The sequence below is a fragment of the Tiliqua scincoides genome, chromosome 6 (assembly GCF_035046505.1).
Source record: "Tiliqua scincoides isolate rTilSci1 chromosome 6, rTilSci1.hap2, whole genome shotgun sequence".
NCBI lineage: Eukaryota > Metazoa > Chordata > Lepidosauria > Squamata > Scincidae > Tiliqua > Tiliqua scincoides.
This window is the reverse complement of record NC_089826.1, coordinates 80,386,603-80,413,071: the sequence shown is the minus strand read 5'-3', so window position 1 is coordinate 80,413,071 and position 26,469 is coordinate 80,386,603. Positions and strand designations below refer to the sequence as shown.

The window sequence follows — 26,469 nt, the reverse complement described above, 5'->3', positions numbered from 1 at the left end:
AAGTTATATGCAAAGTGTGCATCAGCAAAATGTTCAGATGAACAACCTCTCTTGTGATTTTTTTCTATAACACTGAAGAACTCAAGGGTTTTGAAACACTTTCAGAATTTGTGCGCTCACTATCTGAGCAATATTGAACTCCTAAATGAGCATCATTCTCATCTAATTGCCTGGATTCAGAGATAAGTGAAGAGGCCTTCGAATCTGTCGCTCTGATGAATGCATTTGTGGTTTCTTGTTCATAAAAACAGCCTTGCCTTGGGTGTTCCAGCAGGATGATTCCCAAAGACTGGTGGAAGGTGATCACTCTGAGACAGAAGATCATCTTTGCGAAGATTATCCGTTACCAGAAAAAAAGGGAACAGTCACTGGGATGGCCACAGAAATGGTATGAGAACTTGGGCAATTTTTTCAGATGTTACAGGTACTGGTCGCTGGCGTAGCTGGGGAGGCGGAGTGCTTAGCCTGTCAGGGAGGCTCAGCGCAGCGGGCAAGCGGCCTCTCCCTTCGGAGCCATTCCCAGTGGGGGGGGTGGCGGCAAAATGGAGCCGTATGAAGCTGTCCCCTCAGCTATGCCACCATTACTGGTTAAAGCCCAACTGAGTAAGAATTCATTTTTCAAAAATGAAGTGAAACTATTGATAATAATCACTAGATATTAAATAGTACTAAATCACAGATTCTTGAGCAGGTGTGAAGTTTCCATAGATGTAATCGTGGCTTAGAACTCTTTCTGGTTTTTGTTTTCCTGTTAGAGAGTTTGGCAATATCTTGTGCAAACCTACCACATTCCCAGTTCCCCCTCCCCTCCCAAAAAATATGTAATGTCCAAATGAATGTACACGTGAGACCTCTGTGCTTTTTAACCACTGATTTGATATCCACTGATTTGACTCACCACTGATACCGAGGTCCACCTTTAAATGCCTTGTAACAAGGAAAATAGCACCAAAATCCAATTTCCTATGTTTGTGCTGTTAAATAATTATAATTTCATTCCATTAAATTCTATTATTCACTCTATCTAGTGACTGAACGTAGTATAGCGTCTATATCAATTCTGGGGTGGCAATACCCCAGTCGGTCTATACCAATTCTGGGGTGACAATACCATTCTGGGGTGACAACAGAGGAGCAAGAAACCTGGAAGTGAGTCTTTATTTTTCCACTGATTTGATATCCACGGATTTTTTTAATCCACTGGGGGTTCCGGAATCAGGCAAGACCTGTATATTATGCTATTTCATTGTGGTTCTTGAAATAATTGTTTCACTCTTTAGTAACAGTGCATATTAAGAACATTTTGATGTAGGGGAAGCCTTGTCACATACAGACAGGAGGTTTCATGTCACACCAAGGGTATCAGAATTCTACATGCTGCAACTGTGTGAGCTAGTATTTTCCTTGCAGGGAGGGGAATTTGACCTTTTCTGTGTCTTAGATACATTGCTTTTTATTTTGGATACTAGTTATGGTATAAGGCTAGCAGGCAGCTCATAATCTGTGAGCCTTCTAATCCAGCATTTCTTAACGTTTGTCCCCTGCCGTACCATGTCGCATGGTCCACCTAGTGGAAATACCACCAGAAGTAACTGGCTATGAGTCATTGCCAGTTACTTCCAGATTGAGAGGCCAGATGCAACACAACAAACACCAGTAAGAGTCTCAGGAGGGCTTTTTTGATCATGTGAAACGCACAAGCTGGAGCTCTGCCTGCAAAGCTTCTACTGCTGCTTGTTGCACTGCTTGGTTGATCTTGCTGCCAGGTGGCAGGGTCTGGGCGTTTCATATGTACCACCAGACACCACCTCAAGTTCCATTAGTGGTTCGAGTACCACTGGTTGAGAAACACAGTAAATGAGGGAGAGTAATTTTTTTCCCTGTATTCTTTTTCTTTGCAGGAAAGTCAGCCCCCTTTGGACACTTTTGTTACAGAATTTGCCATAAAAGCGAAAGTCATCTATCCAATCAATCAAAAATTCAGGGTAAGACTTTTTAACTTTTCTGTGACAATGTCACAGAAAAAAAGGGGGGCACACTTTTGAACATAAAAGTAGCCTGAAGGGAATTAACATGGAAGAAATGTCATTATAGGTAATCAGTTGAAACTGAGGTATGTTTTTTGTTAGCAACTGCTTTAAATCCTTGACAGTTGCAACTAGAAATGAGCTGGCTTCACTAGGAAATAACTTGGTTCTCAATCCAAGCCCATCAGAGGCTTAAAGTGGAAAAGGAAGTTCATTTTCATGGGTTGCTGTTACCGCACCTGCTCAGAAACATGAGTGTGGACCTACATATGTACCCCAAAGAAGCACATTAAAGGATCTTTGGCCCAGGTCATGACACATTTAGGGGGAATTGGTATTTTAGTGGGGGGGGGGGGGAAGGAAAGAAAGAATGTACAGCAACGATTTTCAATATTTTTCTTCACATGTCGCACTGACCTCTATGGTCTTTCCTTGTGATGTCACTTTCAGCTTCCAGGAGATTCTTCCTGGTTCTGTGGCTCCGTTTTTAGGGCAACCATCTGTTGTCAGTCCCTCTTCCTCCGCTGGCTCTAAGAGCAGACATTAACTTCCTGCTTCCTGTTTGCTCTTAGTGTCCCTTTTAGGCTGCAGGCTGTAAGCTTTGTACTTACAGCATTTGTCTGAAGCAAGACACGTTTGGCAAGGGTGGTGTCAGAGGCTGGCCACACTGGGCATTAGCCTATAAGTGGAGGAACAACTGCAGGGTGTCATGTTATAAAAGGGAGGGGGAAGCTTTTGTGATCTACTAATTGGAAAATTTGTCCTTAACCAAAGCCCCTTGCAGACGGCTCATCCAACCCATCACTGCATGAAAATCCAAAGCAGGCTGTTCTGCCGAATCAAATTCTGGAAGTGACCACTTCAAGCAGCCTTGAATCCCTTAGTCAGAGAGAAAAAGAGGATGGTGCTTCATCCACCACAATACATTCTGCAGCAAGCGATGACAGATACCAGGACCAGGCCTTCCTCAAAGTGATCACTTTTCCGGAAGTGCTGACATGTGATGTGTAAGTCTGACAGGTTATATTCAGGGTTCAACAGATTTTGGCTGTCATTGGTGGCTACTCAAAAATATGTGGTCTTCAGACTCCTCCCTCATGAGTCAAGATCTTGTCCCTGAATTGAACTTTACCTTCAAAATATAGCACACCTTCCAGGACAATTCTCTGCTCTCCCCCTGAGCTTTGGGGAGGCATGTGAAGGATCATTCCTAGAGCTCTTGTGTAGGCCGGAGCTGGAAAAGGGACAGAGAGTGGGCAAAACTGGGTGGAGAAGTGAGAGAACAGGGGTGGCTAGGCTGTTGGAAGAGGTGGATCCAGTGGCAATGGCACACGCTAGATTCTAGCCCCTCTGGTGGTCGCCTCCTTGCCCCTTTTCTATCCTCTATCCTCCATCAAGCACTAGCTTGAGCCAGTGAAATTGCTGGCACAGGTCCGAGGAGAACTATTGCAGGGCAAGAGGCATGGCTACACCAGCGGGAGAGGCAAGAGATAAGATTGAGCTATGAATCGTATTAAGTTTATTAGTAATAATGACTTTAGTATACTATTAACATGAACTAATAGTGAATCACATTTGGACTGATATTGGGAGATGCTGGGTATAAGTGACGAGACCCTCCCCATCTCTATTGGAGGTGATTAATTCAAGATTTTCAAGACTATAGGGGTTAGACCCACAATCAGCAATTTTATTTAATAGTTTTGCCTTTTTTTTTATTCAGTCATTGTAGTGTTACAGTAGACGTGTGATTAATAAAACGTATTATTGACCTTTTTAGATTTGATGTAAAAATGTGCTTATACAGCCTCTTTTTAAAGAATCTTCATCTTCTGGATGCAGAACTAAGGAAAGAGAAATATGTGGTAGGTGCATTTTAACTTGTGCTCATTTGAGCTGTGATCGGCCCAGGATATTTTGGGGGGTGGAACAGGAGCTACAAATAGAATCCCTTCCATTGTGCACTTGACTGAGTCCTAACTGCATCTCAAATTGTTTTGACTGATAAAATGCCCAGTGCTGTAAAACCTATCCATACATTACCACTGGACTGATACTGGTGATAATATGAAATAGGTTAGGGCCACTTTATCACATTCCTGTCTGTTTTGTCTTTTAAAACAGGCACTTGTTCATATTTTTAGAATGTATGTAGCCAATTTTTATCTTAAAAAGAAGATCCCTGAAGACTTGTACCAGAGCATCCTTTGCACACAGGAAACTGTAAGTATATTCTGCACTTGATAAATCAGTAGATGGAAACTTCTCCATTAGTCCCACTTTTTGATGGGTCTGAAATGACCAAACATGGAGACTTTTTTTTTCTGAACTCTTACTTAAACCCTAACTTGCCACATTTTGGGGACAAATGGTCTCTTGTCCCACAGACAATTAACACAGACCAATCTGCAAAGGATACCAGACGTTTGCACTTAGCCATATTAATGGTCCCTGTTTACCTATTTTTAAAACCTTCATTTGCAATAATATCAGAGAACAAAGTTAGGGGAGGAGGGGAAGGAGTAGTGGGTGGGTAGAGGTTGTGCTCACAGCCAATCTGTGGCCCGAGGCAGCTGTTTCAGGTGACCAAATGTTTGGGCTGGCCATGATACTTACCTGCTTTTTCTGATGCTTCTAGCATGTTGCTTGATACACACACCTCATATTAGCACTGATTCCCAGTGAAAAAATAGAACCTTCAAGAACTACAACCAGGGCTGCAATTCATTAGATACAATGTGACTTAATACACATGTATAGTATTGCACTTGAACAGCCCAATCCTATCATCAGTCTTGTGTTCCAGTAGCACAACCCGAATGACAGCATCACAAAACATGACTCTGTATAGTGTGCTACTGTACCGCTGTAGGAAGTGGTAATTGCCAGTTACTTCCAGCCTGGGAGGCTAGATACAATGCTACAAACATAAGAACAGCCCCACTGGATCAGGCCAAAGGCCCATCTAGTCCAGCTTCCTGTATCTCACAGCGGCCCACCAAATGACCAAAGTCTTACCAGACTTTGGTAAGAGACTCAGGGTGAGCAGGTGGACTTTTTCAAGCACATGAAAACTGTGCACTGAAGCTCTGCCAGCCAAGCCTTCTACCACTCATGTTGTGGCCTCGCTGCCAGGTGGCGAGTGTCCCATGGGAGCAACACATACCACTGGACAACACCTCAAGTATCACTGGTGGTAGAAGTACCACTAGTTGAAAAACACTGCTGTAAGTTATTTCCAGCTGTCTGAAAATAGATGCCTACTCTATATAAGGTAGAGTAAGAATTGCTGCAGTAAGCAGCTGTTTGCTTGTACTGAACTTTTTTAAAGCCCTGCCTCAGGAAGGAGAGCAGGAGGGAGAGAGACAAAGCAAATCCCTATTAGTTCAAGTTCACTACAGTTTTTTTTATGTTTACAGTCATTGCCCCTACCTCCTATTTGCATCATAAAGCCAACACACTAATCTGTGGTTGCAAATTGTGTGCACACAGAAGAGTGATCAACAGAGTTGGCACCAGCTTTTCCTGGCATCAGATGCATCCTTGATTAAAGTTGGCCTTCTAAGCAGGTGGTTGTTAGATTTCTCAGCCTGGATGTAGTCCAGCCTGGCGATGTTATAGTGGTGGCTGAGTCACGGCCATCAGGAGTTTGAATGGCTGTCTCCCTAGTAGTTCCTAAGCCACGTTTTCTAGAATGATTCCATTGTAGGTCTTTTAGAAGTCCATTTTTGCAAGACTTACATGCTGTGCCTGCCTAAATGGGTAGGTGGCAAAGCCTTCGTCAAAAGCTGCAACAGAATGCACCAGTACAGTTTCAAAATGGACAGACCTCAGGAGCACTTCAAGTCATCAGGATGGTTATTTGATTTTCTCTGTAAACCGCTTTGTGAACTTTTTGTTGAAAAGCGGTATATAAATACTGTTGTTGTTGTTGTTTTGCTTTGATAATTGAGAGAATAGTTCTTTGCCACAGCACTTCTGCAGTGGTGGAACGCGTGTTCCACTGGTGTGTGCTATTGCACAAGCAATGTCAAGCATTTTGCAACAGCGCTTCTAGCTAGTGGGAACACCAGTGCTTGCAGGAACGCCCACCAGACCAGGTAAGCATGGCGCAGGGGAAGAGGGAATAGTGGGGAGGGGCAGGATTGGTGGATTGGGCCCAGGAGGGGGCAGGACCAGTGCATGCTGTATCCTATCACCCTTTCTGGACCCAATCTGTCTGTGCAGATCAACTTGGACCTGCACCAGCGATTTTGAGTTGTCCCATTGTGACTTCTGGGGCAAGGGGACAAATGTCCCTTAACCCCGAGGAGACCTCCAGATGCCGCGTATCTTGCACCCATCACCATGTGGGAATTTAGTTAGGATTGGCTGTTTGATTGTCAGGGTCCTGTATACATTTCTGTCAATCTGTGAGATACTGTTTCCTCATGATGGCTCTCCCGGTCCATTTTGCCCCAAGATCCTCTCAACAGTGTAAAGAAGCCAAAGTAAAATCTCCCATGGAGAGGAGGATGCAGGTGGATCATCTCGAAGGGACAAGGATATAGGATGCTACCCTCAAAACAAAATATGATTTTATGGAACTGGGTTTTACTATTGGTGGGGAGGGAAGTGCTGTTGAACCTGGGTTGGAATGCTTCATTCCAGATATTGTCCTCCCCTGTCTGGGTCAGAAGTGTGTTTGGGGTGCAAAATAAATGGCTCATCCTGGTTCTATCAATTTCAATGACTCCATATAGTCATCCCCCCTCTTAGTTCTTGAGGCCTTTTTTGTTCCCTTACAGGCATTTGAAGAATTGCACAACCAACTCAAGTCCAGACTCCTGAATGCTGAGATGTCTGGAACTCGCGAGTCTGAGTATCAAACCCTGGATGATCTAGAAAGGAAAGAGAGGGACTATTCTGATCATATTGTGAATAATGTATGTATCCGTTTTCTTTCTAGCAATTTCGTGGTAACCCCAAAGTTGCCTGTGACGTGGGGATAGCAAATGAGTCAGGTTCTGTTTATTCGTTTACAGCGGGCCCTCAGTTTCCACAGGGATCCATTTCAGGACCCCGCGAGTACCAAATTCCATGGGTAATGAAATCTGTTTCTGCTTTGGTTGGGACGTTAAAGTCTGCCACTGATTTCCGCTTGGAGCATAATTCCAAGAAGCTCTGTCTAAACTTGATGATGAACTGTATTGCGCTGTTTAAATTGCTGCTTGATGCTAAAATATTAAGCACCCCTAGGACCTCTTTGGAGCTGTGTGGCAGGATGGATAATGTTTGGATAGTTTATTTTATTTGGGGATTTCTGTCTCACCCATACATGCAGTTCTTCCTGTCCAGAACAGTGAAGATTTCCATCCCCTGGGTGCTTTTTTGCCTACTTTTTTCTGCACTCTTTGATAGTTTAATTGAGCTGCTGTATTCAACATATTTCAGGTAGTCTCAGAAGCTATGAATGGATGAAGATATGCTGTACACCAGGAATTTTCACATGGTGTTCCACAGAACCATGGGGCTCTTCAGAGGTTTTCAAGGTTCCTTACGCCATGCTTGTTAGGTGGATCAAAGCCTGGAAGCACCCTTTCTGTGCTTCTGCAGTGTATCATGTGAGCCCGTGACAGCCCAATGCTAACATGCCGTTTACAGCAGCAGGACAATGTCCCTCTATGGAGTGCTCTGCTGCCAGCCAATTTTGATCCATTGCCCTGAAGAGGTGCCAGCACTGGCAGCCTCCAGCTGTGGCCAGTGGCCTGCTTCAGTTCAGGGAAGCCAGCAGGGGGTGGTGGTGGTTCCTGGGCAGGGAGGAGGAGTAACAGGGCATGTGGAAGGAGGAACTGGGCGGGGGTGGAGAGGCAGAGGTAGATCTGACAGCAGTTGTCCAAGCCAAATCTTATCCCCTTTCCAAAACCTCTGTGCCCTTTTTCTCCCCTCCAAAATGGGTGGAGATCCAAAGGTGACTGTAGGCTTATGCAGAGGTAAGTAAAAATGTTTTTTTTTACTCACCTCCTGTTTGTCATCAGCTTGTCTCTTCCCCAACCACAGGCTACATACTAAAGCATGCCAGGGGATGGGACTGGGCTCTAGTTCTATAGTCCTATAGCTTTAGTCATAGTTCATAAAACTATGCACCTCTTGAGTGAGCTAGAATCTTATTTTGCTCCTCACCTTTTAGCACCTCTGTTTTGTTTTGATGTGCTGTTGCAATTAAACTTCCTGATTCTAAAATACCAATGTTTTCTTTCCATTCCTAATTCCCAGATGGAAGCTTCTTGGAAACAGATAGATCAGGTCTTGCTTTCTTTCCTGGATCAGTCCAAGTGCTCAAACACAAAAGCAAAGAAGATCATGACGGGCGTGACTGAAAAGCTGATTGCTGTGGAAGACTCATTAAGGAAATTGCAGGATGCGCAGGCCACGGTAAAGCGCATGTGCTGAAAATTAACATGAAGAGAGATTGTGTCATTTGTGTCAGTTGAAGCTTATCTGTGAAGTTGACAACTGAATCCAGCCCAGGACATGCCTCACCAGGTTGTTGCCCCAAGCTATCCGTCCGAAAAGGCTTCAGGCCTCCAAGATTATTGCATGGAAAAGAATCATACTGACCAGAGGCTCAGGAAAAACTGGTTGCTTTTCCTGTGAGTTTATGGTATAAGGGCCTCCAAGGCTCCTCAGGGATTTAGGGCAGAAGAACACCTGACAGAGGATGCATGGCTGCTACTGAACACTGAAACCATGTGTCATCTCTTCTCATCCACTGGCATTCTGAAGCTTCCCACAGAAAGGGCTCTGTGCTAGCTGCGGGCACTATTTTGAAGGTCTTTGCAGTCTTGCTGAGAGTTTCTGCTGCCTTCTGAAGGTCTTTGCCGCCTTGTTGAATGCAGCAGAGACCTTCAAAATGGTGCCCGCATCTGGCACAGAGCCCTTTAAAGTAGCAGTGAGAAGCTTCAAAATGGCAGATCACTTCTCTGCTAGCAGTTTGAAGCTTCTTATGTCCATTTTAAAGGGCTCGCAGGCACTATTTTGAAGGTCTTTGCTGCACAATGCAACTTCAGAATGCCAGAGAGTGCAGATAGCTGAGAACAGCTCATGAATTAGGTGGCAGTTTTACTTCCTGTGGATAAGCAAGTCCATGGGTAGCAAATCCATGAATAGAGAGAGCTGTGTGTAAATGCTTTTCACTTACTACATTTTTACATATGTGGTGTAGATAGGTAAAAATGCAGTATATTTTTGATACTACGTTTTTCTTATGCTTCCAAGTTGGCGTGGAAAATTGCCACACTGGCTTATCAGCTTCATGTTCCATTGAAGGGTGGGTGGTACAGAAATGCTAGCTTGATGGAGCCAGGTTTTATTTAAATGTGCTTGTATCTTTGAGTTGCATGTGTTTTTCTTTCAGGCCGTCCAAGAAAGAATGTTTAACTGGGAGCAACTGGCAAAAATTGCCCTTGCGCTGAAAACACAGATACAGTCAGAAAGTAAATGCAGACTCAAAGCTGTATCAAATACACTGGATCAGTTAACTAAAAGGAACAACCTGATTATGAAACAAAGGGAGGAGCTTTTAACAGGCATCCATAAGGCCTTTTGGGAACACATGGAACATTATGAAGATGGTAAGTACTGAGGATGTGCAAACTGTTGGTATTTTCTCACTTGCTTTTACTGACATTATTTGCTCATTCTTTTATTACTGACAGTCCAGACCAGCGATTTTCAACCGGTGTGCTGCAAAAAATCTGCAGGTGGCCACAGGAGTTTGGAGCACAACATTTGAAACTCTCTGAAAAGCTTTTCTGGGTCCTGTGTTTCTGTTTCTAGGACAACTGTCTGTAGTAACAGCAAAGCCAACAGAGGAAGAGGGACAGACAATTTGTTACTACAGACAGTTGCCCTAGAAACAGACCCGCGGACCCAGAAGAGTCTCCTGGAAGCCATAAGTGACATCACAAGAGTTGATGACCATAGAGAAGACCATAGAGTTCAGTGTGCCAAGAGAAGAGAAATGTTGGAAATCACTGGTCTGGACCAGTGATTCTCTGTGGTTTTAGCACTGGGGTCCACTTTTTAGAATGAGAATCTGTTGGGACCCACCAGAAGTGATGTCATGGCTGGAAGTGACATCATGCAGGAAGATTTTTAATAATCCTAGGCTGCAATCCTACCCACACTTACCCAGGAGTTAGTCCCATTTACTATTATTGTTAAAAGCATATACATAGTAGCCTATTAAAAGTACAAATCTGTAACATTTCCCCAAATGCAGTCACATACCACAGTAGCATCAAATCTAATATATTAAAAATAAAATATTGAAATGAATGGGGACCCACGTGAAATTGGCTCGCAACACACCTAGTGGGTCCCTACCCACAGTTTGAGAAACACTGATCTAGACAATCTAAACAATTGTATTTCCATATTTTCCCCACTATTTTCTCCCCCCCCCCCCCACAATGCATCTGTATCTTGGAGGGTATAATAAGGAACTTTACAAATTCCATATTGCAGAATGTCTCCAACTGGGTAAGGATCTAATCCGGACGTGTCTTGTAAGTCACAAGAAGAAAACAGAATGCCTTAAAGAAGTTCAGGAAGAGGAACGAAAAATCCTTCTCAGCAAAAATCAGGAACTGAGGAATCTTGATGCATTTCTGAAGGTGATTGTTACAAAGATGTTTGACTCTTCTGAGTGGTTGTTTAGAATTACTGTACAAACTATAGTCAAGAAAGCTGGAATCTTCATCCACAGGAGGTATAGGGGAAAAGAAAGAATATAGATCTGCCCTGTTTTATGCTTTTGCACAAAGTAACTGATTTACGTCCATTTTTCCATCTTAACAGTTTCTTATTTATAAATCCTACCTTAGGCATGCATCAGGGTTTGTCTTTCAGGACTTTTATATGCCAACGATGGTTGCCCCTGTTCAAAAGGAGATATTCACAGTTTTTCTTTCTTTTGTTCTCTCAATTTTAGGCTGATTATGAAATGGCTGAACGGCACAGAAAAGCACAGTGCACCCAGGAAGAAGAGAGTGACTGTGAAATCAGTGAGGCTGTGTCTGATCTCTATAAGGTGTCATATATTTCTGTATTCCATTGAGCCACAGTGGGGTGCGGCTTGACTGGATCTCCCAGTAGAGGGTTTGTGTAACATAGTCAATACTTCGTTTATTCAACATTACACTGGCACCCCTCAAAGAAGCGCGCAAGACATAGGCTTGGAATTATTGAAACTTTATGAATAAACAACAAACCTGAAGTAGGGAAAACTTATAAGAACATAAGAACAGCCCCACTAGATCAGGCCATAGGCCCATCTAGTCCAGCTTCCTGTATCTCACAGCGGCCCACCAAATGCCCCAGGGAGCACACCAGATCACAAGAGACCTGCATCTTGGTGCCCTCACTTGTATCTGGCATTCTGACATAACCCATTTCTAAAATCAGGAGGTTGCGCATACACATCATGGCTTGTACCCCGTAATGGATTTTTCCTCCAGAAACTTGTCCAATCCCCTTTTAAAGGCGTCCAGGCCAGTCGCCATCACCACATCCTGTGGCAAAGAGTTCCACAGACCAACCACACGCTGAGTAAAGAAATATTTTCTTTTGTCTGTTCTAACTCTCCCAACACTCAATTTTAGTGGATGTCCCCTGGTTCTGGTGTTATCTAAAGCTCCCAAGTGTTCTGGCATCTAATTGCTTGGGGAAAATGGCACTGGCCATCTACCTCCCCTGACCCAATTGGGCATCACATCCTGGCTCAAGGTTTCACTCAATCAAGGACTGAGTTCGCCAACCCTGAAGGGTCAAGGCAACCGGCCAGTGCAGACCCACACTGAAAAATCTTGTGTAAGCCTTTGCTCGAACCAGCCACGGGGCTCAACAGCCATCCTCATCTACAAGTGTTGTCAGATAAGTTCTGGCTTACCTCTTGGCCTTGCTAACCTCAGCAAGTTGCCGGCCCCCGCTCCTGGCTACCCAGCCAGCACGCCACCTGCCACATGGTGGGTTGGGTAGCCTAGTGCTTAACCCCCACCGCATTTACTCCCTAACAAGTGAACTTTGAATTGTAACCTTATGGCTCAATCCTATTCAAGACTAGAGCTGGTGAACTGTGTGTTTGTGGCAGCACAAGCACACTGGCAGGAAGGGTGGAACAAGGTGGGGTGGATTGGGCCTGGGAGGGGGGCAAGTGCAGTAGTGCCCACCGAATCCAGACCCCCTTCCTGAGCCTGATCTGCCAGCACAGATCAACTCCACTGGCTCAGGTCCAGGTTGAGCCATAACTGCTGCTGGGACTCATCCTGGGACAAGGGGATAAATGTTCCCTTACCCCAAGGAGACCTCTAGCAGCCAAAGCTCCCCCATAGGATGCAGCAGAGGCTGGTCTGGTTCCGCAGCTTCACCATGCAGGGATTTCAGTAGGATTGGGCTGTTAGTCTGTCCAACTTCAAGACACCCAGCCTTAGGGTTAGGGTTACAGGGGCAGCCTTTCTCTCAACCCCCGAGAGCATTTTTACAACAAACAAGGAAGTTCTGTCTTTCAAGAACACACTGCTTTCCAGGTGGATCTTTTTTGATCTGATCTTCATTCTGGCCATGTTGCCTCCCACACTGAGAAACAGCTGCAGCCAGCTTCCTGCTCAGCTCAGCTCATCAGCTTCAAAGTCTCACCATGCATGGAAGCTTCTGGTGTTCTTGGATTGGCGACCTTCAGATGCGGTCTTCAGGCTTAACAACGGCTCTACCCTCCAGGCCAGACCCTCTGCCTGACCAGACCAGATTAATCACAGTCACTGGCATAGCTAGAGGGGGTGCAAAGCACTAAGTTTTGCAGGGAGCCTCACTGCAGCATATAAGCACCCCCTCACCTTTGGAACCATTTCAAGCGGTTCGGTTTTGCTCACACTTTCTGGAACGGCTCTGAAGGGGAGGGGGAGAGGACGCTTGCATGCTGCGGTGAGGCTCCCTGCAAAACTTAGTGCTTTTGTGATGAGGCTCCCTGCAAAATTTAGTGCTTTGCACCACCTCTAGATATACCACTGGTCGCAGTGAGGGTAGCAAACCATAACGGTGCATATAATTCATCATAAGCGAATGAGAAGCTGATTCACATTACTCGTCTATTTCACTTGTAACTTCTTTTATTTTATTAACCAAGATCTTGAATAAGGGGGCTGCCTCTTACCTACCTACTGTATTAAAGTTTATCTCGAGGAATCTCCATATTGTCATTTGACCTTTTGTGAATGCATCTTGGGTAGTTTTACAAGCACGTTGGGCTATGCATATTATAGGAGGAATTGATAAGGCACATTTTTGAGGGTACTGATAGTGTGTATTTGCCCAGGGTAAGGATGGGGAGGCTGAAAAGATTGATTAAGGAATATGAATGATAATAATAATAATAATAATAATTAATAACTAGGTATTGATTGATGGCAAATGGATATATATGTAATGCTATAAAACTGGTCTCTTAACTTGTCTGTTCCAGAATCTGTATTCCAGATACTCCCACACTTTGGAGGACTTGGTTGCTCAGTTATTCCTTCAGACTCTTCCTGTTGCTACTGGCTTGTCACCTGGAGAATGTGAACTTCTGAAAGAAGAAATGCAGGAAGACTTGGCTTTGCAACTGGAGAAATCAGAAAGCTGCAGACAAAAGCAGTGGACTTTCTTTCAAGAACAGCTACAACAAGAACAGGAGGTACAGCATTAAACCATCTTTGCACTTGTTATTAGACATGCAGGTTTTTGCCTCCCCCCCTTTTGATAGCCTGAAATTTGTCTTAGTTTTTTTTTTTAATGTTTCCATATGTACTTTATGTTTGATGCAGGTTTAGGCTTGATGTGTGTTTGTTGTGCAACAAAACTTTTTGCTGTCAGTATAAATGCTAGAAAATGCACAGGTTTGCCCAGGTAACAGTTATACATCTGAATTCTAAATACAGTAGTCCCCCTATATCCTTGGGGGATACATTTCTGCTGCACCTTAGATCCCCAGAACTGTGGATGGCAGCAAACCCTAAACTGGTCTTAGTGTTGCACCTCAAGGGAATCTAGGTACTACGTGACATTTGTGTTGTTTGCCACCCTCTTGTCACCATCTCCAATCTCCTTCTCGCTGCCTGCTTCCTGTTAGTATCACGCTCATGACTTATCTCTCAGGGCAGAAGCTAACAGGAAGTGGCTTGGAGGGCTGCAGTGGAAGAGAGATGTGTCCCGAGTGCGAAACCAACAGGAAGTGGACAGCAAGAGGAAGACAGGAGTTCTGCAAACAAGACAGGAGAGTTCTGAGCACAGCAGGGCGGGATTTGCATGATGGGGCATTTGCGAACTGTGACCAACTGAAACCGCAGAAACCAGGTCCGCAAATGTGGGAGGGGCTACTTTATATGCCAATAAAGGTCTGTTTGAGTTTGAGGGGCTATGTACATATTTATGAAACCATTAACACATTTTTCAAGTTCAGGCATAAAGAATGTTTTTACAGGGCTCACTGAGGCCTGGGAAGTAGTCCCAGAAGTTAAACAGTGGGAAACAAAGAGTGGAGGTGATTCAAGGAATGGTGTAGTGCAGGCAGATTGGGAGAGAGGAACCTGACAGAAGGGCAGGTGGAGGAAAGGATGCTTGAGCAACAGGACAGAAGAGGTGGGGAAGCAGACAATGAAGAAATTTGTGGTGCTCATTGGAATAAGTTTCATCTGTAATGCATCGACATTCATCTGCAAAAGTGCTGGAAATCAGCCTTACTAGAGGATCTTTGTTTACCTCCCTCTCCTTATTAGCTGTGGACGAAAGAACATGCCTTCTCTGCTTCGATGCAGAATCGTTTGTCCGAAACAAATGAGAAGATTGTCTGGTGTGCGTTGAACAAATTAGGCGGACTCAGCAAGGAGTAAGTATAGTCTAAGCTCGATTGCTAAACCACTAACAATTGCAACAACATCTGCATGGTCTGTTCTGCACTAAGGATGCCAGAGGATGATCTTACATTTATAGACCCCCGTTCTGCCATCTTTTACAACCAGATCTTGTGCATGCTAACTCCAAAGGACGTCCCCTTTTGTTCAGTGAAGGCTACTCCTGAGTGAATGTGCCTAGGCTTACTCTGGCATCTCTCCTTTTCCATTTGTGCTGCTGTCTTGTCTGAAGCAACAGAGTGTTGTCCTCCTTCAAGCGCATGGCACAAAAGAAGAGACCATCAGTGCCATGTCTGTAATGGAAGTGATGGCATTGGGAAGGATAAAGGGGATAGAGAGATGCTCTTTACACAACACCAGAACCAGGGGACATCCACTAAAATTGAGTGTTGGGAGAGTTAGGACAGACAAAAGAAAATACTTCTTTACTCAGCGTGTGGTTGGTCTGTGGAACTCCTTGCCACAGGATGTGGTGATGGCATCTGGCCTGGATGCCTTTAAAAGGGGATTGGACAAGTTTCTGGAGGAAAAATCCATTACGGTTTACAAGCCATGGTGTGTATGTTCAACCTCCTGATTTTATAAATGGACTATGTCATATGCAAGGGAGGGCACCAGGATGCAGGTCTCTTGTTATCTGGTGTGCTCCCTGGGGCATTTGGTGGGCCGCTGTGAGATACAGGAAGCTGGACTAGATGGGCCTATGGCCTGATCCAGTGGGGCTGTTCTTATGTTCTTAAACTACAATACCAGGAGGCCTTGCAGGTCTCTTGTTATCTGGTGTGCTCCCTGGGGCATTTGGTGGTCCGCTGTGAGATACAGGAAGCTGGACTAGATGGGCCTATGGCCTGATCCAGTGGGGCTGTTCTTATGTTCTTAAGACTGCCTTCACTCCACTCTTGTTGAATCCTCCTTTTGGGTTTCATTGCTCGCTATTCCAATTTTTTTCTGTCCCTGTCACAGACATGAAATAGACCTTCCCCCTACACAGAACTGTGCTGATCTTAATGCATTTCTGCCCAACGCTGCACATACGCAACAGAGTTCAAATGTGTACACCTGTGGGCGGGGCAGAAATGGGTTAAGTGATGGCACAATGCAACTCCTTTCATTTGCAGTACTTCAGCCCCATGGCATCACTATGATTTGTGTCACCCCATGTGGGAGGTCAGCACATCACCCCCATGATGGACCTCCTCCCATTCAGTGGGCATGGCAACAGGCCAGGTGGTGGATATAGTGATGTACCATTGCTCCACCCCACTGGCTTTTTGCCTTTAACTTTTGACAGAATATAGAAATTTCAGTGCAGTTTGTTTCATTGCATTCTGCAGAAATTCCACATCGGATGATGTATAATATGATGGTATTATTCAAAAATACCAAGATTTAAAAAATTTTGGCCAGTAGTGGTGTCACCCTCCCTGTGTGCATCACCCAGTGCAACCTGCACCCCAGTAGTGACACCACTGCTTCAAGTTCAACCCTCCTGTTGCAGTAGCATATCTCGGTTGGGGCTGCAGGGGGGTCAGTTGACCCTCCCATGACAGAATGAAGGTTTTCAGCTCCCATGGGGGAGGGTGACAGCATCTATGTTTTGGTGCATGGAAGCACTACAAAATGGGCTCTCCTGCCCACTCTGGCCCTCATACAGCTCCAAATGGAGCTGTTTCCGGGTGTAGGGCCATTCATGCACAGGAGAGGGGGGTGTCTGCTCAGGTGCGGGGAGTGATGTGATGATGCGGGGTGGGGGGGAGGGTGTCATTGTGTCACCTGGCCCCAAGTTCCCACTTCCCCAGCTACACTACTGTTGCTGAAATAAGAATGGTTCTTCAACTCTGGCCATCCTTTCAAAAAAAAATGTCTGGTTGTCATATTCTTCTGTTCTCTTATCCTTTCCTGTTATTAATGTAAAATACTGAGTTGCAGAGAACAGGTTTGAACAAAGTTTGTCTTATTATTCAGCTCAGAATCCAAGATTGTCAATGGCTCTGCATGTTCCAGCAATTCATCAGGCAGGACCATCACTTAGATCTCCGTTGATCAATTGTGATCTGTGTGCAGGTCTTCTAAATACATACTGCAGAACCACAGGCTCTTGCTGAACTCTGCCCTGAGAAGGCTGGCTCTCCGACAGCTGATTACAAATACTCTGGTCCAACTGAGAATATCCCAGAAAAGAAGCTTTATTATGGAGCTAAAGGAGCGGCATATCCTGCAGCAGATCTCTTCTCATTGCTTTGATGAGCAACAGTGGAAACGACAGAACGAAATGGTGCTCGTCTTTTGCTTCTTTGCCCATCCCAGAGTTCTCAGCTTGTATAAGCCTTGGGTTCATCTGGCCAGAATACTTAGATCAGTGGTTCCCAAACTGGTTGGTTGCGACCCACCAGGGAACTGGAAGAGAGCCATTCCCCCTTAAGGGGAGTGGTCCAGAAATGAGTGCCCCGATGATGTCACAGTGATCACGGGGCTTTTAAACTCACCTGGAGGATAGCACTGGCCTTCTGCAGGGTCTGGGGGAGCTGAAAGCTCCCTTTGCGGGTCTCCACACTGCTGTAAACAGTGCTTATCTCCTATCGGAATCCACTTCGGGTTTTTGCACTAAAACGAGCAGTGACTTCTGATAGGAGATAAATGCTGTTTACAGCGGCATGGAAGCCTGCAGAGGGGGCTGTGAGCCCCCCAGATTTTGCAGAAGGCCAGTGCTGCCTCCGGGTAAGTGTAAAAGCCCCTTGCTTCTGGTGCCGCCATGAGCACAGGAGCTGCTGCCTCCATCCTGCTCCCACAAAGACTTACCTCTTTGTCAGCTCCCCTGTAGGAGTTTGGGAATCACTGATTTAGATTATAGGAACCTCTAAAATCGCAACTGTAGAATGGGCCTGTTAGCTTGCTTTCCTTCAGTCACAATTGTGTCACTCTTTGTGTTTTCAGCTGCCCAGTGCTAAGATCAGTGAGCCGACAGGGGATCATTGTTAGTCCTAAAAAGACATAGTGATGATGCATATGGACTCCAAAATCTTTGATAGTGGGTTGGGCCTTCCAGAAGAGAGGTATGGAATTGACGTGGTGGCAGAAAGTTCCACGATAGGCGGAGTTTCTGAAGTAGGTGGGGCCTTCCCATACACCAGCCCAAGACTGACTGAGGCTGCAATCCTATCTGCACTTACAAAGGAGTAAGCCCCTTTGACTATAATGTTACTTCCTTCTGAGTAGACATGCATAGGATTGGGCCAAGTCAGTTTGCTCCATTGCAGCGGATATTTCCTCTCCTCCCCCCATGCATAGTCAGGCACCAAGATACATTATGAACTAGTTTGCAAGGAGATGAGTTGAAGAGACAAATTTAGGAGAAATAATCTCAAGGTTGACTCAATAAAAATCAAATTATTTTGCCAGTAATTGCCAAATGGTTCAGAAGTGGCAGAATATTCATGAATCAGCATTTAGCAAACCTCACTATTGTCTAGAGCAGTGTTTCCCAAACTGTGGGTTGGGACCTCACCAGTGGGTTGCAGCCTCTTTGTTGGTGGGTCCTGAAACTGACAAGCTGATAGCTGTCAAGTGTATTGAACCCTATGGAAAGTGAGCTGCACAGGCGTGTTTACTCATGAGTAGGGCAGCCATGCCTCAGTCCACTTCCAGAAAGGAAGGCTGAGAGGCATGTAACACCATGAGAATGGTCCTGATCTGATGAATGTAACCCCCCAAACTCTCGAGGAGGAAGTATTGAGCCCTACGTAAAGTCAAATTGAGCCACATGTGTGTTTACTCACAAGTGGGCAAATGTGCTCAACAAATGTTCTGGAAGGCAGCCCCCTCCACCATAGTAAAAAGGATTAAAACAGGCTTGAGCGGTTGGTAAAGTTAAACTTTTTTTTTAAAGTCTTATAAAACGTGGTAGGTCTTGACCGAGTGTCATTTTAAAAAGTGGGTCCCGGTGCTAAAAACTTCAGGAACCACTGGTCTAGAAAGTTCTATTTTTGAAGAACTGATACAGATTCTGATAGATAGTATATTATGCTACTGTTTGCATAAAAGGATGATGGTTTTATCTGTTTACAAGGAGTTGCACATTGCTGAAGAAGAGGAGAAGTTGGAGAACGAGATACAGCAGACAAGGCTTGAATTTCACCAGCAGTTAGTTACTGAAATGCAAGAAAATCTTCAGTTTGTTCAGCAGCACCTGGAACAAGCCATTGGCCGGGCCTTGGTCCAGCACGCTCGACAGGAGGCTGCAAAACTTTATACAGATGACAGGAAAAATTTGAAGGTATGAAATAATTCCCTAGTCAGCTCTCGCCAATTGACTTGACTAAAATGTTTTCTTTCACGCCTGCCTGGGTGAATTGTACCTTGAACTGTGTCTTGCAGGAAAGGCTGAAAGAAGCTGTTGTCGAGAGTGTGTATGTGAACAGCAACAGCATCAACAGGTTGCTGCAGGGCTACTATGAACAACTAGGAAAAATCCAGGAAAATCACGAGGATGCAGAACTGAAAGCCTTTCAGGGTAAGGCCAGATCCCAGAGAAATCTGGTGTATTGCTGAGTTAGTTTAAAAGTATAGCAGTTTAAAAATGCTGCATGGCAGCTTGCTGGTTCCTTACTTGAGACCATTTCTCCTAGCCTAAAACTCAGTTAAATATTTTCCTTTGGTTGTTTAAACTCTCTGTCTCTGCCTGGTCTTGGTCTCTGTCTCTGTCTCTGTCTCTCTCTGCTGTATGGGTGTGTCTGAGGAAGATGGGAAGGCAGTCAGGCAGCTCCTTCAGCACCTACACCGGCTGCCGGTTCATTTCTGGGCACAAGGTGCTAGTTTTGACTTTCATAGCCCTCTTCAACTTGGGACCAGGGTATTTGAGGGACTTCCTTCCTTCCTTCCATCTTTTCTAAAAACTCAAAGAGGTGATGTAACCCAGCCTGTCCTCTGAGGGCATCAGAGACAACCCTTTTAATCATGCCACCATTGATGGAGGTGAGGGGTATGGCAGCAAGGAACAGGGCCTTCTCAGTGGTGGCATCTTGATCGTGGCATTCCCTCCCCTTGTAATTAAGAACAGTTCCCTCCTTGGAGATCTTTCACCAGGGCCTTAAGACCATTTAATTCAAGATGGTGTTTGATAGCTAACATGATGAAGTGGCATTTTAATTAAATGTAATCTTAATTGCTTGTATGTGATCTGTTGGAGTTTGTCTTATATTTATTGTTTTAATTGTTTTTAATGTTTTATTATTGCATGCCACTTTACACTCTGGGAAGCTGAGCAAAAAATAGGAAGCTCCTGGAAAATGACCTGCATCTAGTCTTCTAGGAAAAGTCTTAAAAAAAATTTCTAACCCTTTATAAAGTCAGCTAGAACAGTGTCTCTCAAACTATGGGTTGGGAACCACTAGGTGGGTTGCGATTCAATTTCATGTGGGTCCCCATTTATTTTGGTGTGTATATAATATATTAGACTTTATGCTACCATGGTATGTGACTGCATTTAGGGAAATGTTACAGATCTGTACTTTTTAACAGGCTACTATGAAAATGCCTTTAACAATGCTAGTCAATGGGTGGTTCCATTGACTAGTCACTTCTGGTGGGTCCTGACAGATTGTCATTCCAAAAAGTGGGTCCCAGTTCACATGGGCAACACAGAGTTAGATGGATGAAGGGTGTAGGATGGTTTTCTTTGAGTTGATCTGAAGCCTTAATCATTATAATTCATAGCCGAGAGGGCCTGGCTCTCTGGTTCATGCAACTGTCTGAATCCAAGTGGAGGATTTTACAGAAATGATTTTTTTTGCAGAAAGGAAAGAATATGATCGATGTCAAAGGAGGCAGGATTGTAAGCAAAGGGACCATCAAGACCCTCTGGATGTTTCATCTGCAGGCCAGGAAAGGTGAAAGCAAACAACAACATTGCTTAATACAGTTTGATTGCTTTTGTTGTCTAGGATTGAGTAGCTTTAGACAAACTTCAGAATTGTGAAAGGAAAAGTGTGACTTTTTTTTTTCTTTGTAATGAAGCTTCTTTTAAGTGGCATTGTCTGGATCCATATTCCCATGGCTTGTCTGATTTGCCTAAACCTCTGCTGCATGAACCAGTTCTTCAGCCTTGGGTGTAATTCCTCCCTATGCTTGTTAATTTGTTCAGGATATGTTGATGGCTATCAGCAGTTACACACCTAAGAACCAAACACATTTCATTATATTGAACCTGGCATTAGCGCTGTCTAATAAATTCAGCAGTGGCTGAATTTTTATTCCAAAAATAGCAGATTAGGCCCCCTGTGGATAGGGATCACAGGGGGATAAGAGGTTTTGGGTCTATCCCTGCCATGGTCTGAATCCAGATTGGGTTCACCATCTCTTCCATACTCCACAAAGGCCAAGTTCAAATTAGCATAAATAAGTGCTTCTCCCTTTGCAACATAGCAGCTGCAAGGAACCTGATCCAGATCAGGGGGGGATGAGCATCACTATGGTCCATCATGGTCCAAATCCCTAGGGCCCTTATCCAGCTTCTATTTTTTTAACCAAATTTAAGCCCATCGATGCCAATGATAGGTTTAACATAAGGTGAAGTTTGGCCCTTAATCTCTGTTATGTTTTTTTTCTACTTGTACAACTAGGATTCAGTTACAGTTGACACATAAATGACCATTAGGAATGTCCAGGTCTCTTGCAGACCCAAACTTCTTCCCTAGTGATTCCTACTTTCACACTTAATCAAGATGGCCAACATTCTGAGTTGGACCTATGAAATCCCCAGCTTCTCCTTATGTACTTTGCATATTTTCTCCCCACAGCCCATGTGTTGTGAATCTGACAACTCAGCTGTCTTTAAGCTGAACCAAGAAGGTTCTTGGATCCGGTAGGGAAGATCTGGAAGTTGCAAGAATGCATCACTGCTTCAACTTAAAGAAAAACAACAAATCCTGTACTTACGAATTGCCATTGTTCTACTTGACAGTGCCCAGCCAGCATTGTCTCCCAACAAATCCACCATGTGTATTTGAATATGAACACCTTTGAAGGAACCTCCATCAGATAACATTTTGTTGCATTGTTTTACCAGAGCACTACAGGAGCAAAAAAGAGTTTGGGCTTGGTTTGACATCCAGCAACAGGCTCGCTTGGTTTCCCTGAAGCAGAAGATGTTACTCCTGAACCAGTTGGAAATCCAGCTAGAGAATGAACTAATGGTAAATGGGGGTTGAAAGGGAGAAGTCCTGCCTTCATGGAAATCCATCACTGACCCCTCCGGAGCCCAGCATGGAAAAGACTGCAAAAGCCCAATCAAAACAGTAGCAGCCCAGTCCTGTCTCCAAGCTCTGGTGGAGGATTGGTGGAGTGTATCTTCACTCCCCTTCTGGGCCAGCCAGCATTACACTGGGCTGCTTGAACTTCCACCAGCTACACAACTAGCAGAGATCCAAGTAGCTTCATAACAGGAGGCTGGGTTGTTACTCGTGGAAAAGTAAGGGGAAAAATATCTCCTTACCCCAAGAAGATCTCCAGCCATCTCCTAATCTGTGCTGTATACAGTGTAGGCCATGTGACCTGGCTGTGCCTGCACAGGTTGGGATTAGTCTGTGAATTATTTAGGAATACTGCTAACCTCTCCAGAAATCATGCATAGAGTTGCAACTGGATCAGAATGGGAAATAATGGCGCACCAAGAGAGGCAGACCCTCAGGTGCACAATCTGAGCATTTGAGATGACACCCCACCCCAGTTCCCAGCAGATAAAGTAGTTTCAGTCCTGCCCCTATGCTCTGCATACTATTACTCTTGTTACAGAGATCTCTTCACTGAATTGGGATGTAGAATTGGAAGATTCACTTTGGGTAGTTATTTTGCCAATCTGTACTGGCACGTTCCTGTCTTCTTTTCCCTTCAGAAAGCCGAGCAGCACTTCCTTACTGAATTAGCCTCTATGGCCCGGATTGCCATCCCCTTTCAGAAACTACCTTTAGAATCAGCTGTAAAATCAGGTGACTCTAGAAACTTTTGCTTGCTTCTTTTGAATTTTTAAAAGACATGGTTGCTAATATACTGTAGATTTAAAACTCCTGCTAATTGGGCAAGATGATGCTTCAGCCCCTCTGGATCAGGCCAGAGGCCCATCTAGTCCAGCTTCCTGTATCTCACAGCGGCCCACCAAATGCCCCAGGGAGCACACCAGATAACAAGAGACCTACATCCTGGTGTCCTCCCTTGCATCTGACATAGCCCATTTCTAAAATCAGGAGGTTGTACATACACATTATGGTTTGTAACCATAATGGATTTTTCCTCCAGAAATTTGTCCAATCTTTTAAAGGCATCTAGGCCAGATGCCATCACCTCATTCTGTGGCAAGGAGTTCCACAGACCAACCACATGCTAAGTAAAGAAATATTTTCTTTTATCTGTCCTAACTCTCCCAGTACTCAATTTTAGTGGATGTCCCTGGTTATGAGTGTGTAAAGAGCATCTCTCTATCCACTCTATCCTTCCCATGCATAATTTTGTATGTCTCAATCATGTTCCCCCCTCAGGCGCCTCTTTTCTAGGCTGAAGAGGCCCAAATGCCATAGCCTTTCCTCATAAGAAAGGTGCCCCAGCCCAGTAATCATTTCAGTCACTCTTTTTTGCACCTTTTCCATTTCCACTATGTGAAATTTTTTTTTCACCACTTTGTGAATTTTTTTTTTTGTTGAAAAGTAGTGTATAAATATTCTGAATAATAACAACTGTAACAAGTGAAAACTTCGACAAAACGTTGTGCTGTGTGTGCAGCCCTTAAGATTGCTCCTGTTCAGGTTGTTAGCCATTTCTGCCCAACGTTGCATATACGCAACAGAGATCAAATGTGTACACCTGTGGGCTGGGCAGAAATGGGTTAAGCCAGCCTAGAACAGGAGCAAAAAAGCATAGCTTGGGCCATCTGGGGAGAGGATTCCAAAAGGTAGAAAGGCAAAAGGACATCTTTTTTTCTTTTCTTTTCCCACACTCCTGCAGCTTTCTCTCACTGTATAGTATAGCATGAAAGGACTCAGATTAATGGCCGCCAGCTCAGAACCTAAGCACTTTCATGCTATGTAGCGCAGAACTGAGTTTTTCTAACCACGTGGTGTGCTTTCCCTGTGACCCTGATGCTCAAACAGCAGGCTCAACAGACCAGTCTCTATTTTCTATTTCTAGTTCACATTCTCATCAGCATTCCATGCTCTGCTGTCTTCAACTTTCTGTTACTGAGCTACTGAGCACAGCTCTAGGTCAGGCCATTTGGGGGAGTTTGATTTTAAATGCATCTGGAGCAACACCAGCATTCTTGCACTGGAAACAATATTCATCTATATTTCTTGTAAAGTTCAGCCCCTGAGAAAAAGTAGCACTGTTCTTCGAAAACAGCCTGGCATGCCCCAGGTGCTTGCATGATAATTTGCAGTCAAGGGAATGGATGTTCCCCGTGAGTTACAACTCTGTTTTTTTTATGCTTCTTCTAGGAAGAAAACAAAAAACAAAAAAAATGGATCCCAAGTCTAGAGAAAGAAAGGAGAGGGCTGATGGTGACAAAAAGGACAATGTTCCTCATAGCCAGGCATCAAAGTCTTCCAGGTGGGCAAAATGCGTTGGACTGTGCAGAACAGTCTAGGTCAGGGGTGTCCAAACATTTTGGCAGGAGGGCCATATCATCTCTCTGACACTGTGTCCGGGGGCCGGGGAAAAAATTAATTAATTTACATTTAAAATTTGAATAAATTTACATAAATGAATTTAGTAGAGATGGAACTTATATGACTGAATGAAGGTCTAGCAATAGCTCATGGACTATAAAAGGCCTTGCACAAAGCAAGGCTGACCTTTCCTTTGCTGCCACTGCTGCATCACAGATATGAAACAGCAAGCAGTGGAGGGAACCCTCATCCCACAGCTCAGGTGAGAGGTCGAACAGTTGTCCTCATGCTGAGAGCAGTTGCATTGGGCCAGCATGGGCTCCAGCAAGCCTCCCGAGGGCCAGAGGTTCATTGGAGACTGGGAGTTCCCCAAGGGCCTGATTGGATGCCCCTGAGGGCCGCAAGTGGCCCCCAGGCCGGAGTTTGGGCACCCCTGGTCTAGGTGGTGCAGGATACACTTTGCCCCATTTCATTCCAAAACAAATCCAGAGTAATTGAATCAAATATCAAAAACCTCCCATTTGAGTGTTGCCATAACATAGAGCCTTTCCTGTGCCTCTGCACTTTGTCAGGCACCCACGGGATTGGATGCAGAGGAGACATTGCTTAGACACTCTGAACTGGAGGTGCTGTCCTTGCTTCCTCTCCATTTAGCGCAACTTATCAGAGCTGAAGAGATGGCAGGGAAGGCTCTAAGGAACAAGGCGGCAGGGACTAAGGGCCCAATCCTTTCCAACTTTCCAGGGCCGGTGCAGCCGCAATGCAGCCCTTACCTGGAGGAGGCCTCCATGATTGCACCTTCACTGCAGGATGCAGCTCATGCCCCATTGGCATGGCTGCACTGGTGCTGGAAAATTGGATAGGATTTGGCTCCATGTCCCTACATCAGTGATTTTCAACATTTTTCTTCTGGTCTTCACCTCTTGTGATTTTCACTTCTGGCTTCCGGAAGACTCTTCCAGGTTCTGCTTCTAGGTCAACTGTTTCCTTAGAGCCAGTGGAGGATGAGAGACAAACAATTTGTTGTTACAGATAGTTGCCCCAAAAACAGAATTGCAGAACCTGGAAGTTTTTTTCAGCCATTTTCCATCGCTATGCTCCAAGCTCCTGCGGCACACTGTAGACCTTTTGCTGGTGCGCTGGTTGAAAGTTGCTGCCCTAGATGCTAGGATGTATGCTCACCACAGCACCAAAGGAGTCTCAGGAACCCTGGGAAAGGTAGCTATAGGGAATGTCATGGCAAGAATTGAGGTACTATTGGATTAATTTCAGAACAGACTAGAGCACCGCAAGCCCCATCCAGAATGGATCAAAATTCTGGTTTCTGAATCCCACCTACACCCACCACCTGCATTGTCTTGATACTGGGCAACTATGCAGGATTCACTTTCCCCGTAAAGAATGCTTTATTATAAAGTGCTATTGATACACACCCTCTTCTGTGCTATCATAATAATGTTCATTTGTACAGTTGGGGTACAATAAAGGTAGGATGTGGTGCCGATGCTTCTACTTTTTCATTTCAAGAATCAGTCCAGAAATGAAAGAGTAGGGGGGAAAATAATGAAGTACTCTGAATATTTATGCAAATCAAGTTGGGCAGTCTCCTAAAATGCTCTGTGTTACATTTTCTGGTCTAAACTGATAACTCTACTGTCATCACACTGAGCATACAATATATTACATTTTATGCAAAAGAAAGGCCTTTAATGGATTCACAGCCAGGTGAACTAATTTTCCTATGTTTTCTTGTCAGAATTAAATTGCAGAGTCTTCCAGGCGATGAGGCTGACCCAGTGAAAAATACAAAGAAGCTACTGGAGAAAAGATGTAACAGTTAATAAAAGACATTTATGCTGTTCA

General features: G+C 44.6%; 1 protein-coding gene across 3 annotated transcripts in view; it reads left to right on the top strand.

Moving 5' to 3' along the window:
* The window catches only part of EVC (EvC ciliary complex subunit 1), a 28,146-nt gene extending 1,677 nt beyond the window's left edge, over nt 1-26,469 (top strand). The window contains exons 2-21 of one of the 3 annotated variants that reach the window (XM_066632665.1): nt 275-388; nt 1,902-1,985; nt 2,802-3,034; nt 3,808-3,892; nt 4,152-4,250; nt 6,815-6,952; nt 8,283-8,441; nt 9,424-9,640; nt 10,536-10,684; nt 11,002-11,100; nt 13,528-13,740; nt 14,822-14,931; nt 17,021-17,231; nt 19,023-19,229; nt 19,331-19,466; nt 20,748-20,841; nt 22,020-22,146; nt 22,845-22,938; nt 24,436-24,547; nt 26,363-26,469. In XM_066632665.1, the coding sequence (XP_066488762.1) occupies nt 275-388; nt 1,902-1,985; nt 2,802-3,034; nt 3,808-3,892; nt 4,152-4,250; nt 6,815-6,952; nt 8,283-8,441; nt 9,424-9,640; nt 10,536-10,684; nt 11,002-11,100; nt 13,528-13,740; nt 14,822-14,931; nt 17,021-17,231; nt 19,023-19,229; nt 19,331-19,466; nt 20,748-20,841; nt 22,020-22,146; nt 22,845-22,938; nt 24,436-24,547; nt 26,363-26,447 (2,766 nt within the window). In that variant the 3' untranslated portion in view covers nt 26,448-26,469. Of the gene's footprint in view, nt 1-271; nt 389-1,901; nt 1,986-2,801; nt 3,035-3,807; nt 3,893-4,151; nt 4,251-6,814; nt 6,953-8,282; nt 8,442-9,423; nt 9,641-10,535; nt 10,685-11,001; nt 11,101-13,527; nt 13,741-14,821; nt 14,932-17,020; nt 17,232-19,022; nt 19,230-19,330; nt 19,467-20,747; nt 20,842-22,019; nt 22,147-22,844; nt 22,939-24,435; nt 24,548-26,362 lie in introns of all 3 variants that reach the window. The other 2 variants (XM_066632664.1, XM_066632666.1) reach the window with 2 other exon arrangements.